This window comes from Arachis ipaensis, chromosome B09, assembly GCF_000816755.2.
Source record: "Arachis ipaensis cultivar K30076 chromosome B09, Araip1.1, whole genome shotgun sequence".
Lineage (NCBI taxonomy): Eukaryota > Viridiplantae > Streptophyta > Magnoliopsida > Fabales > Fabaceae > Arachis > Arachis ipaensis.
The window spans coordinates 127,168,194-127,180,106 of record NC_029793.2 but is presented as its reverse complement, the minus strand read 5'-3'; the positions used below and the strand labels follow the sequence as shown (position 1 = coordinate 127,180,106).

At 39.3% G+C, this 11,913-nt stretch overlaps 3 protein-coding genes across 5 annotated transcripts; 2 read left to right on the top strand and 1 right to left on the bottom strand.

The window, feature by feature from the left end:
• LOC107616020 lies at positions 1,993–4,779 on the top strand. The gene is made up of 3 exons (XM_016318025.1): positions 1,993–3,240; positions 3,392–4,240; positions 4,336–4,779. Exons 1-3 carry the CDS (start codon positions 1,993–1,995, stop codon positions 4,777–4,779), a joined length of 2,541 nt encoding a protein of 846 aa, XP_016173511.1.
• On the bottom strand, positions 5,106–5,798 carry LOC107616021. Its single transcript, XM_016318026.1, has 3 exons — positions 5,649–5,798; positions 5,402–5,572; positions 5,106–5,153 (listed from the first exon to the last, which is right to left on the bottom strand). Exons 1-3 carry the CDS (start codon positions 5,796–5,798, stop codon positions 5,106–5,108), a joined length of 369 nt encoding a protein of 122 aa, XP_016173512.1.
• LOC107618376 (acyl-CoA-binding domain-containing protein 4) lies at positions 6,341–11,690 on the top strand. 3 transcript variants are annotated; one of them, XM_016320419.2, is made up of 14 exons: positions 6,341–6,556; positions 6,933–7,035; positions 7,403–7,480; positions 7,558–7,671; positions 7,820–7,886; positions 7,999–8,060; positions 8,246–8,385; positions 8,465–8,591; positions 9,108–9,222; positions 9,655–9,743; positions 9,854–9,937; positions 10,633–10,953; positions 11,040–11,099; positions 11,189–11,690. In XM_016320419.2, the coding sequence occupies exons 2-14, from the start codon at positions 6,946–6,948 to the stop codon at positions 11,360–11,362; spliced, it is 1,521 nt and encodes a 506-aa protein (XP_016175905.1). In that variant the 5' UTR covers positions 6,341–6,556; positions 6,933–6,945; the 3' UTR covers positions 11,363–11,690. The 3 variants fall into 3 exon arrangements, with proteins under 3 accessions (XP_016175905.1, XP_016175907.1, XP_016175906.1); XM_016320421.2 differs by having other exon boundaries at positions 6,367–6,556; positions 6,908–7,035; XM_016320420.2 differs by having other exon boundaries at positions 6,367–6,556; positions 6,902–7,035.

The window sequence follows — 11,913 nt, the reverse complement described above, 5'->3', positions numbered from 1 at the left end:
GAGTGGGAAGGGGAAAGGGGGGAGGGGATCGCCGCCGTTGGAGGAGCCGCGTCCTGTCGCCGCCATCGCGCCAGTCACCGCCGCGTTACTCAGGATCGTCGCCTTGCCATAGCCACCGTCCATCGCGCCGCACCACGCCACATTGCCGTCAGGAACAGAGTGCGTACAGGGGAGGGAGACCGCCGCGCCTTCGTCGCCGTTCCTCGCTGCCTCGCTACCTCCGCCTCCGCCTCGCAACCTCGCTGCCTCGCCACCTCGCCGCCTCCGCCATCTGCATCTGCTTTCTTGCTTTTCTGCTTTCTTGCTTTCTGTTTCTGCTTTTTAGTTTGGTGTTGTTTGGTGTTGTTGCTGTTGTTTGGTGTTCTTGATGTTGGTGTTGGTTCGTATTGGTGGTGGTATTTATATTGGTGTTGGTGTTGGTGGTGGTGGTGGTGCTGTTGGTGTTGATGGTGGTTGTGGTGGTATGGTGTTGTTGCTGTTGTTTGGTGTTCTTGGTGTTGGTGTTGGTTGGTGTTGGTGGTGGTGGTGGTGGTGGTGGTGGTGGTGGTGTTGATGGTGGTTGTGGTGGTAATGTTGGTAGCAGTGGAGGTGGTGGGTGGAGGAAGGTGAAGAGGAGAATGATGATGATGAGGGTATTTTGGTCCAAGAATTTAGGAAAGGATGATTTTAAAGCGTTTTTGAACGTTGAGGATGATTTTAATAACGAAAAAATGTCGGGGACGATTTTGATTTTCGCCCCCTTACCTTAGGGACGATTTTAGTACTTAACCCAAGAAAGAACTATTGCTAGAGGTCTTCCATCCATGATGTTGTCCATAGGGTTCTTTTGCTGGAAGAGGTCTTCCGGCGATACCCTGAGCTAAAATGAGAGTTTCATTAGTTAATTGGTTTAATTTTATTATGGGACAATTTTAAAATATTAAAAGGCTTGTCATTTTTTATAAAAATATTATTTATATATTAAAATTAGTAACTAAAATTAATCATCAATATATTTGTATATAAATACATGTGTGGTTTAAAATTTTATACGTGAATTAAAATTAAATTCAATTTTTAATAAGTTATTCATAAATTAAATATAAACTATTAAATCTTTTACCATTCTAATCCAATGTTTTTAATTTTATAATAAGGATAAGTACTTTTTTCGTCCCCAAGGTCTGGGGTCAAAATCGATTTCGTCCCCAAGCCTTTTTTTTTTATTAAAATCATCATCAACATTACAAAATGCTTTAAAATCATCCTTCCCCCAATTACGAATTTTTTTGGACACATTTGCCCCCGATGGTCCATAACCCTTCGTTTTTCATTCCCGCGAAACTCATTTACTTTCTCATTCGTTACACACATTCGAAGGTGATGTTTCGTGTTCAATGATGCCCTAGGTGTGGTGTGTCTTCATCGGAGGAGTATCTGAATTGCATTTGGAGGTCACTAGCTACGGTGAGGAAGGTGGTCGGTCCGGCATTGTCATCGACATTGAGGTATGTATGTAGCATTTTTTTACGGTGTTGTTTCGAGTTAGCATTGCGAGGGTTTGAAGTGATTTTTTTTGTGTCTTTAAGAAATGGGAAGCCTTACTCTGACTGTCTACTATGGGGGCGATTTGGTTATGAAGAAGGGACGTTGCAGTATTTAGGGGGAGAAAATACAGTGATTGAAGATGTTGATAGTGATTGCTGGTCTATATTTGAGGCATATGCAGAGCTAGGGCAGTTCGGATACACCAGAGAGAATATTGTAGCTCTGTGGTATAAGGATCCAGCTAGTCAATGGTTAGAGAAGGCCCTGAAATTGTTTGCAACGGATAGAGATGCACTTAAGATGTGCAAAATAGCGAACCTGAGGGGTCATGTTGAGGTGTTTGTAGTGCATGTAGTTGAGGATGCAGAAGAATTTTCTGAAGCTGGGTTTATTGATGTTGGAGGCCAAACAGAGTAGAATCTGGGTAATGAGTTGGTGGTTTATGAGGGTGAAAAAGTTCAAGAGATGAAAAATGATGATGTGCAACAAGGCAATGAAGGAGATCAGTTAGATACAGATGTTGCCGCTGAAAATGAACGGGGTGAGTCAAAGAGCGATGATGACAGCGATGATGAGGAGTTTATTCCGTCTGATCCTGAGGGTGATAGTGCAGGTGACATTCATTTTACAGATAGTGATGAGAAATACGATGATGAGAGTGGGTTTGAGGAAGATACAACTGCCAAGAGTAGTAAGAGAGTTGATAAAGGTAAAGGGGTTATGAATGGCGATTTTAGTGATGATGAAGGTTTCAACAGCGATGAAGTGGACTTGGAGTATGAGGTTGGTGTTGGTTCAGGTGATGAGAAAGGAGAAGGGGAAGATAAGAATGAGGCAAGGAGTTATCCAATTCATAAGGATTGTAAAGACATGAATAGCTACAAGTGGGAGGTGGGAACAATTTTTGCTTCAAGAGAGGAATTTAAAGACACTATGACGTCGTATGCAGTACAAACAAGAAGGGGACTGAGGTATGCGAAGCTTGATTTGGTTAGAGTGAGGGTTGTTTGTCAGCCTGGTTGTCCTTTTTGGTTATATGCTGCTAAGATGAAACATGAAGCAACTTGGCAACTTCGGTCCATGAACCTTAAGCATACTTGTGGCCAGTCTCATAGGGTTGGAATAATACATACTTCGTGGCTGAGTAGGACTTTTAAGAAGAAGGTGGAACATAATCCGAGGGTTAAGATCAAGGAATTGGTGAGCAAGGCACAAAGGAATTGGAACCTGATAGTTACAACCTTAATGGCAGCTAGGTCAAGGCAAACGGCGTTGGATGACATACAGGGAGAGTATAGGAAGCAGTACAAGAGGATTGGTGATTACTGCTATGAGTTGCTACATTCTAATCCAGGATCCTCAGTGACTCTGAAGGTACAGAGGTCCCCTGACTTTGAGCATGAGCAGCAACACTCATCTTTGAACAACTATTGCATATTTCAAAGACTTTATGTATGCCTAGATGCTTGCAAAAAAAACTTTCTGCAATGTAGGAAGTTCATTGGGTTAAATGGCTGCTTTCTGAAAACACCTCAAGGGGGGCAGCTGTTGACTGCTATAGGGTGGGACCCGAATGATCAAATGCTCCCTATCGCCTATGCCGTCGTGGAGTCAGAGACGAAGGATAGCTGGACTTGGTTCCTGAAGCTGCTAATTCATGATTTTGGGTCTGAGACAATTGGCAGGGCAACCTTCATGTCTGATCAGCAGAATGTAAATATGAACTTAATATTAGCTTCCTCATTTAACTTAATATGAACTTAATATTATGCATACTTACCTCGTTTTGCTAGGGGTTACTGCCAGCTTTTGATGAGGTGATCCCAAGTGTAGATCACAGGTTTTGCGTTCGACATCTCTACAGCAACTTCAGAAAGAAGTTCCCTGGACTGCAATTGAAGCAACTGATGTGGAGATGTGCAAAAGCTACAAACTGGAAGGACTGAGAGAGAGAAATGCAGTGATCCGAGGGGTTAATGTCGAGGCTCACAGGCATCTGAACTCTATTCCTCCAAAATTCTGGAGCAGGTCCAGGTTTAACTTCCATTCCAAATATGATACTCTTGTAAACAATATGTGTGAAAGCTTTAATGTGGCAATAGTAGATTCTAGGGAGAAGCCCATAATTACTATGCTAGATAGGGTGTACCTAATGAGTAGATGGACTGTTAATAGAGAAAGAATTAAAAAATTCAATGGAACAATTTTACCTCGAATTAGGAAGAAGATAGAGAGAAGAGGAAGGACAGCCGGTGAGTGGAGGCCTAACTGGTCTACTACACAAACTTATGAGGTTGTCAATGGGTTGAGCAAATATTCTGTTGATTTATCTCTTCGTGAGTGTTCATGTAGGAAGTGGCAGCTAAGTGAAATTCCTTGCACACATGCATTAAGCTGTATAAACTTCAAGGGTCTTGAATTGGATTCGTATGTGGATGACTGCTACAAGAGAGATGCCTACGTCAAGTGTTATGAATCCGCAATCAACCCTCTCAATGGCCCAGATCTGTGGGAGCACACAAACTTCGATGATGTCATGCCACCACCTTATCGGAGGCCTAGTCACAAACCAGTGAAGAAGAAGAAAAGAGGACCTGATGAATCAGAGGATAGATGCCAGACACACTTGTCTAGGAGGGGGCAGAAACAGAGGTGTTCAAGGTGTGGTGCAGCAGGTCACAAGAGAGGAAGGTGCAGCAATCCACCCCTCCCTGTAAGTTCAGTTCTTTCAATGTTGTGTTAGGGTTTATTGCATTGTTTTCCATCTGTATGTTGGTGTTTATGTGTCTCCTTCTTGGTATATTGCAGGCCCAACACCCTAAACAAACTGCTGCCAAGATAGCTACTAGAGGAAGGAAGAGCTCAATTTTGAAACCTGCTATACAATCTGCTACCAGAGGGAGGAAGAGGTCCAGAGCTCAAGGAAATTTATCATCACAGCCCCAACCAGCCAGCAGCTCAACTCCCATAACCAGGTTTAAGTCATCCCATTCCCAGCCTATCCCCAAGCCCAGAACACATGCAACTAGGCCCAATACAACAGCAGCAGCTACTCCCCAACGAAGGCCCAACAAGAAGCCCATCAAAAGCTCAACCCAACCACCACCAGTCACTAAGGACAAGGGTGCATCCAGCTTAAGCCAACCAATGATGCACAAGGTCTTCTTCACTCAGAACATTGCACTGCATGTTTCTCCAAGAAAGTTGAAGCTGATGGCAAAACTGCCTCCAAGAGAATGGGGAAAGTTTTGACAATGTTTACTAACTATTTAAGTTGTTAGCTGGTTAATGTAGATCTAGTTTGATGATGATGCTATGGTTGTGTGATTTCATTTTGAATGGAACTTATTACAGACTATTTATGCCTTATGTTGTGTAAAAGTGAACAGAATTACTGTTGTTTTGATATAAGTCCAAGTGTCATCTAGTTTCATGAATGCTTTAAGACTATTACCATTGGTTTGTTAATGAATGAAATCACATGCTTATCTTTTGGTTTATCTGTTTCTGCTTTCATTCTGATGTTCTGCAAGTACTCTATACTACATGTTATGCATTAGTAAAACATACACAAATATTCAGTCAAATTTCATCTCAACCATTTCCACTTTCATTGCCAAATTCTTCTGAAATTACAGACACAAACAATCACTTACATATACATATACTCAACTACAATAACCAGTTTCAATACCAAATTACTATCCAGCCACAACAGCAATTTTTAAATTACATCAAGTAGTTTTCAATGGCTAAGTACAAACTAACTAAAATTGGCCTATTTTCTACCAAACTTTCATCAACCCAGTTTCAGAGGCACCAAACATGGTAAACCCTGGTTGTGATTCAACAAAACCTGCAGCCAGCAACATACACAACCAACCCAGCCAACCATGCCGAACACTGCAGCAACCTTCAACTTCCACTCACATGCCTTCATGTCTGCCTTCAGGACTACAACTTTCCTCTTCAACCTTACAACATGCGGATCTTCGCTTCCAGCTTCTGGAATTGCCCAACGAAAAAAATGACATTCATCATTAACCTACATCAGCCCACCATACTCAGTGCCCAGAAACAAAACTTTGGGATCAGCTGAGAAGAACAAAACATGAACTCACCTCATAGTAGACGCAGCCCCAGAATCGGCGACCTGGGTTTTCTTTGGTTCCGGAAACTCGCAACACTGGTCTCTCTCCATGCCCACAAAGAATCCCCCTCTTCTGCGCAGACCCCCTGCTCCGAGACGACCTTGAGCTCTCCGACGCCATGACTGCACTCGAATCCTAGCCCTAGCAGACGCGTTATGCTTCTTGTTTGGGGGTGACGTTTTTAACTAAAAATAAATCTTAATTTTCTATACCATTATGTAGGTCAACAACCGGTAACAACCTAAGGGGCAAATGTGTCCAAAAATTTTCGTAATTGGGGGGAAAGATGATTTTAAAGCGTTTTGTAATGTTGAAGATGCTTTTAATAAAAAAAAAAATGCTTGGGGACGAAATCGATTTTAACCCCATACTTTCGGGACGAAAAAAGTACTTATCCCTTTATAATACATCAAAAACATTCAAAATATTTGAATTAATTTTAAATCGATCTAAAAATATTAACAAAAAAATACTAAACTCTACTGTCTCTTTAAAAAACTTTTCTCTTAAAGTATTCAAAAAAATTATTAAATCTTTGAAAACCATCTCGTATAATTTTAAGTATTAATCTGAACAAACATGCTTCAAGCAGTAATCATGGAAGTGATGGGTGCTTTACTACACAGAATGGACAAATCACAACTTAATAGTTAATAGTTAGTTACAAGTTACAACGGTGACTTTCAAATTTAACTGCCGTAAGCCCGTAACAGCTTTATTGTTTCTGCTGTTTTGTGTGTTTCTGTAACCGTCACTGCCCAAAGCGCACTTTCCAAACGACGACGTATCCCTCCAGATCTCCACCTTCACGGTCGGTGGCTCCCTTTCCGCCACCGTCCCACGCCCACCTTCCGAGATCGCACATTCCTCTCTACCAGGTTCCAATCCTAATCCCTCTCTCCCTCTCTTTAGTTCAGTTACCTATTTTCTGTTCCATGTTATCTCTTCGTTCATTGATTTTGAAATTTCGGTAAATTTTCTATTCCTTTGTGATCTCGATTTGCAATATCAGACACTCTGGAGCTGCTTCTCAGATATTAATATTTTTATAAAAATGTGATTATGTTCATGCATAATTCAATTTCATTGAGCTGCGGTTTTGATTTGAATATTTTCATGTGTATGCTACGAACTTGTGAATTTTGTTATCTATTGTGTGTGCGTACTCTACAGAGAATTTGTAATTTGCAACTTGTTTATGAGGGTTATCGTTTAACCTGAAGTGACAATTAAGGAGGTTTGAATTTGAAACAGTTCCTGAAAAGACATGGAAGTCAACAATTGGTATAAGGAGCTAGCATATGACCAGTGGGCATCGATCCCTGTATCCGGTATGCGTCCACCAGCGCGCTATAAGGTTGTTCTTCTCTTAGTCTCTCCCTTACCCTTGTTTATTGTTTTGCACTATTCAAGAAGGAGCTTAGTATATGAATAGGATAAAAGAAATTTATAATACAAAACTTGCTCTTTAACAAAGGCATCAAAAGGAACTCATTATTGGTCTTTGATAGGACACTGACATTGTCAGATCAGTTGATCCGAGTTCTGACACCATTTAGTGGAACAGGGCTTGGCTGATGTTGTTGTAGCTCGAGCCAGGATGAGTTATCTTGGCTTTGAATACCAAGATTCCTTAGTCATTTGCTTACTTCTTAGCTGAACATTCTTTTGTTGGTCCTGGCCTAGTCACTTATTCTGTATTTTTGTTTGTCCCACATATGTAGCATGCTGCCACAGTAGTCGATGAGAAACTATACATTGTTGGTGGAAGTCGAAATGGGCGGCATTTATCTGATGTTCAGGTATAGAGCATGCTTGCAGGCTTTTCACTCTTGGACACTTTGTATTTGTAGTTGGTCAATGATTTAGCTGTTTGCAGGTTTTTGATTTGAGAAGTTTGATATGGTCTTCTCTGAAATTGAAAGCAAATGCTGGTAGCAATGATAGCAGTGCCTCCCAGAAGACTTTTCCAGCCACATCTGGTCACAATATGGTAAACATTTGTATGCACAATTCTCTCTATGTGCTGATGGGTTGTAGTATGTAATGTTGCTTTATTCGTTTATTGATATTGATAAATCATGTATTTAGTTACTATCTAGATAATTGATTTGTTGATAGTCTCTTGAAAATTCCTGCAGATTAGGTGGGGTGAGAAACTGCTACTTATTGGTGGAGATTCAAAGGGTTCTTCTGATAAATTAGTGGGTTAGTATTTGGTAGAGAAACATACAAGTTCCGATTCATGTGGTATCTTGGGTTAGCATTTTACATGATATTTTACCATTGAAATTCACAAGGTTCATTGGAATTCTTGTAGTTCAATACATTGACATCGAGACATTGCAGTTTGGAGTTATTGAGACTTCTGGAAGCATTCCAGTAAGTGTGGCTGTAGTTTGATGTAACTGGTGAACTCTATCTACCAGGACAATGCTTGATAGTAGTTGATGTTGTTGTATTTAGGATATTCATTTTGTATAGAATGTTCTTTTAATACTATATATGCAACTTGGAATTCATTTTGTTAGTCATCAGTTTGATATGCTTTTAATTATTTCTGCCAGGTAGCTTGTACAGGACAGTCTGCCACATTGGTTGGTTCAAAAGTGCTATTATTTGGAGGAGAAGACATGAAGAGGAAGTTGCTGAATGATGTCCACGTTCTTGATCTGGAAAGTATGACTTGGGATATGATAAAGACTGTGTAAGTATTTCACTTCCACAAAATATGTTCACATGCTTTAGAGAAGTTCCATATGATCACGACACTTGCATTTTGATAGGCAAGAACCTCCAGCTCCGAGATTCGACCATGCAGCTGCCATGCTAGGAGATCGGTACCTTCTGATTTTTGGTGGTTGCTCTCATTCTGTTTTCTTCAATGATCTTCACTTATTGGACATGCAAACTGTAAGTACTATTTCTTTTATGCATTTGTTTTCTGCATGTGTAAGTGAGTCGAGGTATTAGCTCATTTCTTGCATTTGGGTCTGATCAGTTGTTTAGATATTAGGCACAATCGGTGAATTTAAGTTCGTATTCCAGCTCTTTTGTCTTTAGCAATTATGTGACTAAGGTTTTTGTTTGTATCCCTGCCAGTGGATGGACATTTTCTTTTCATACCAGTGGGACATTAAGAATGTTATATAGAGGTTCCATAGTTCTTTTTTAACCTTTTTTTCCTCCCCAAAATCTATTTGTATTGCTTACCAGTTTTTTTTTTTTTTTCCCAAATCTATTTGTATTGTTTACCAGTTTTTTTTTGTAGTCCTTGTTACTTGTGTTGGTTTGTTGGGGAAGGGAAACAATGATCCCAATATTCTTCTAATCGTGAAATTAGTTTCAAGTTATATTGTCCCTGTACAGAAAATTGCTTGAGTTTTTGACCATTTGGCACGAATGTCCTCACTATTTCATTTGGCTCAGATGGAGTGGTCCCAACCACAAATTCAAGGCGATACAGTATCTCCCAGGGCTGGGCATGCTGGTATTACCATTGATGAAAGCTGGTTCGTAGTTGGTGGTGGAGATAATAGTAGTGGTATGTAATTATTCTTTTAATTGGAAAAGTAGTTTCGAGAAGGAGTAAAAGTACAACTAAAGGGAAGCCGATAAGATATTCTTCAAAATATAAAATTAATGAGAAAAGAAAGTGGTGATAGAAAGAGAGAATCAAGAATGTAGTATGGAAGTCCAGTCCATTTGGTGTTTGTAACAGCATTGAGTAGTAGCACTAGCACTAAACCATAACGGAGTTTTATCTGTTTTAACAATATGCCACTCTGCACTAGCATCCACACACTACCACCACATATTTGCCTTATATCTATTTAAACAAAACTGAACCATAAGAAACTGTTTAATAGTGAAGGTTGGTAAATATAGTATTGATGTCATGAGTGAATAGATTAGGTTCTCAACATTTGCTGGGAATACTCTGTGGGGATGTCTGATTATTTTATTCTGGAAACAGGTTGCCCTGAAACCTTGTTATTAAACATGTCTAAGCTGGTTTGGTCGGTAGTGACTGTTGTGAAGCAAAAAGATCCACTTTCTAGCGAGGTGATTTTTTGTGCAGTATATCTTTTTAAAATATGCTAACAATTCTTGCCATATCATTTAATGCATATTCTTTTTCTTTGTATGTGATGCAAGTATTTATTGCTTATCAGGGTTTGAGTGTCTGCTCAACATTAATTGGTGGGGAAAAGTATTTGTTAGCTTTTGGTGGGTATAATGGGAGATATAGCAATGAGGTATGTGATGTGTGACCGTTATTCATTATTTTTCTGTTCACCATGGTTGTTTTAGCTTAATTAATTTATTTTCCTCTGGAAAGAGAACTTTGGTTGTGAAACTTTCATCATCACTTAGGTTGAAGTTTGGTTTTCATTTTGGTTTTCCCTCGTCAATGACTATCAATGTGTGTGTTTTTACATTTTTCTAATGTCAACTACCTTTTAAAGAAAGGAGTAGAATACTAAATTTCTCAATGAAGGTGCATGGGAGATTGGGTTTCCCTGTTCCCATTGCAACTCCTTAATGATGATTCATATATTACCCTGTCTTCCATATATGACCATTTAAAAGCTTATTTTTCGGTTGAGATTTGCCGTTGGAGAGGTTTCACACTCACATTGGTCTTTTTTGCAGTATGGTCACATGTTTTTACTAATTTGCTCATCAGATTAAGTCCTTTCACAGCTCTTTCTGTTTCTGCTATATGTTCATTTCTACATGCATGGCTGTCTGAATTTGGTAGTTTTAATTTTACATGTTCCAAAGTGTAGTTAGGTAGTGCTTGGAGTTATTTGACTTAGGAAGCGATTTGATTCACATTCTATAAATTGCATTTTATGCTTGGGAGGATTCGGTTGACTTGGAAATAATTATGTTTAAATTTTAAAATGCATTACCTTTTAATTAAATTTTTGGTGTGATATGTATTTAGGTTTTTGTTATGAGACCCAAGCCAAGGGATTCCTTGCGTCCTAAGATTTTCCAATCACCAGCCGCTGCCGCCGCTGCAGCTTCTGTTACTTCTGCTTATGCTTTGTCTAAATCTGAGAAGTTAGATTTCAGGCAACTAGAGGATATAAATTCCAAACCTCCCATTAATGGTCATCCTATGGATGATATCTCAGTTAAAGTCGAAGCCATTAAAGAAGAGAAAAGGTTACTGGAATTGTCAATCACGGAAGTCAGGGCTGAAAATACTAAGCTTGGAGGTGAGATAGATGAATTAAATAATGTTCATGCTGAGTTAAGCAAGGTATGCATTGCAACTATTTTCATGTGGAATTGTCCTTTAGTTTGGTATGTAAACAATAATATTCAGCATTGAATCTGTAACTTCAGGAACTCCAGTCAGTACAGGGACAACTTGTGGCTGAGAGATCAAGGTGCTTTAACCTGGAGGTAAGAAACTCAGTAACTCACTTTCCTATTTTCAAGGCATGTCGTAAATTATGGTTGCAATTTAAGATTTGAGTCAATGTTGTGTCCAGGCTAAAATTGAAGAACTCCAAAAGCTGATGGAATCAATGCAGTCAGTGGAAGAACAGGTACAGGCTCTTCGGAAGGAGAAGTCTGCTATAGACCAGGAGATGGAGCATGCTACTACCGGTCAAAGACAGGGTTCTGGTGGCGTTTGGAGATGGCTTGGTGGGGGTGGTGAATGATAAAAAGTATGAGGGCAATGGCAACTAAAGTGATCTTGGTTGAGTCCGAGGAACCTGAACTTTCATACAAGCAAAAAATATTATTGTGTTGTTTCAGTTCATGCAGAAATATGGCATTTCCATGTTACAGAACTCTGTGGTGTTATCTTTGAAATGCATGATGGTAAGATGTTGAACTCAAATTTTGAACTGATATGAAACTTTCAGGAGATGGGTACATAACATTTTTTGTATTTGTATTTCGTACTACTTTTTTGGTTTTGGGTACACTTGTAAGTTGTAACAGTTACACTATTGTCTGATTAATTTCATGCTCTTGTTTCTGTTACATTCTACATGTTTTACTTTTGGATTATGTCATTGATTCGAGTCTATATTGGATTTGGCGCATTATTTTTATCCTTTTTTTTTAAATCTTTTTTTGTTCTTTCATCATGAATTTAATTAGCTTATAACATGCAATTTCTAGGGGTAACAATTTAACTTCTTTTTAAGTTTAATCATCAATTATATTTCTCTGATCGAAGTTAAAAGGTTCATCATTACAATAT

What these genes read in the sequence shown, in the direction of transcription:
- LOC107616020 (XM_016318025.1), top strand. Translation starts at nt 1,993, where the DNA reads ATGAAAAATGATGATGTGCAACAAGGCAATGAAGGAGATCAGTTAGAT. An exon ending in TCATGTCTGATCAGCAGAAT is followed by an intron (nt 3,241 to 3,391) that starts GTAAATATGAAC and finishes ACATCTCTACAG; the next exon opens with CAACTTCAGAAAGAAGTTCC. An exon ending in GCAGCAATCCACCCCTCCCT is followed by an intron (nt 4,241 to 4,335) that starts GTAAGTTCAGTT and finishes GGTATATTGCAG; the next exon opens with GCCCAACACCCTAAACAAAC.
- LOC107616021 (XM_016318026.1), bottom strand. Translation starts at nt 5,798, where the DNA reads ATGGCGTCGGAGAGCTCAAGGTCGTCTCGGAGCAGGGGGTCTGCGCAG. An exon ending in GGGGCTGCGTCTACTATGAG is followed by an intron (nt 5,573 to 5,648) that starts GTGAGTTCATGT and finishes GGGCTGATGTAG; the next exon opens with GTTAATGATGAATGTCATTT. An exon ending in TGGTTGGCTGGGTTGGTTGT is followed by an intron (nt 5,154 to 5,401) that starts GTATGTTGCTGG and finishes CTGTAATTTCAG; the next exon opens with AAGAATTTGGCAATGAAAGT.
- LOC107618376 (XM_016320419.2), top strand. Translation starts at nt 6,946, where the DNA reads ATGGAAGTCAACAATTGGTATAAGGAGCTAGCATATGACCAGTGGGCA. An exon ending in ACTTATTGGACATGCAAACT is followed by an intron (nt 8,592 to 9,107) that starts GTAAGTACTATT and finishes CATTTGGCTCAG; the next exon opens with ATGGAGTGGTCCCAACCACA. An exon ending in TTCATGCTGAGTTAAGCAAG is followed by an intron (nt 10,954 to 11,039) that starts GTATGCATTGCA and finishes CTGTAACTTCAG; the next exon opens with GAACTCCAGTCAGTACAGGG.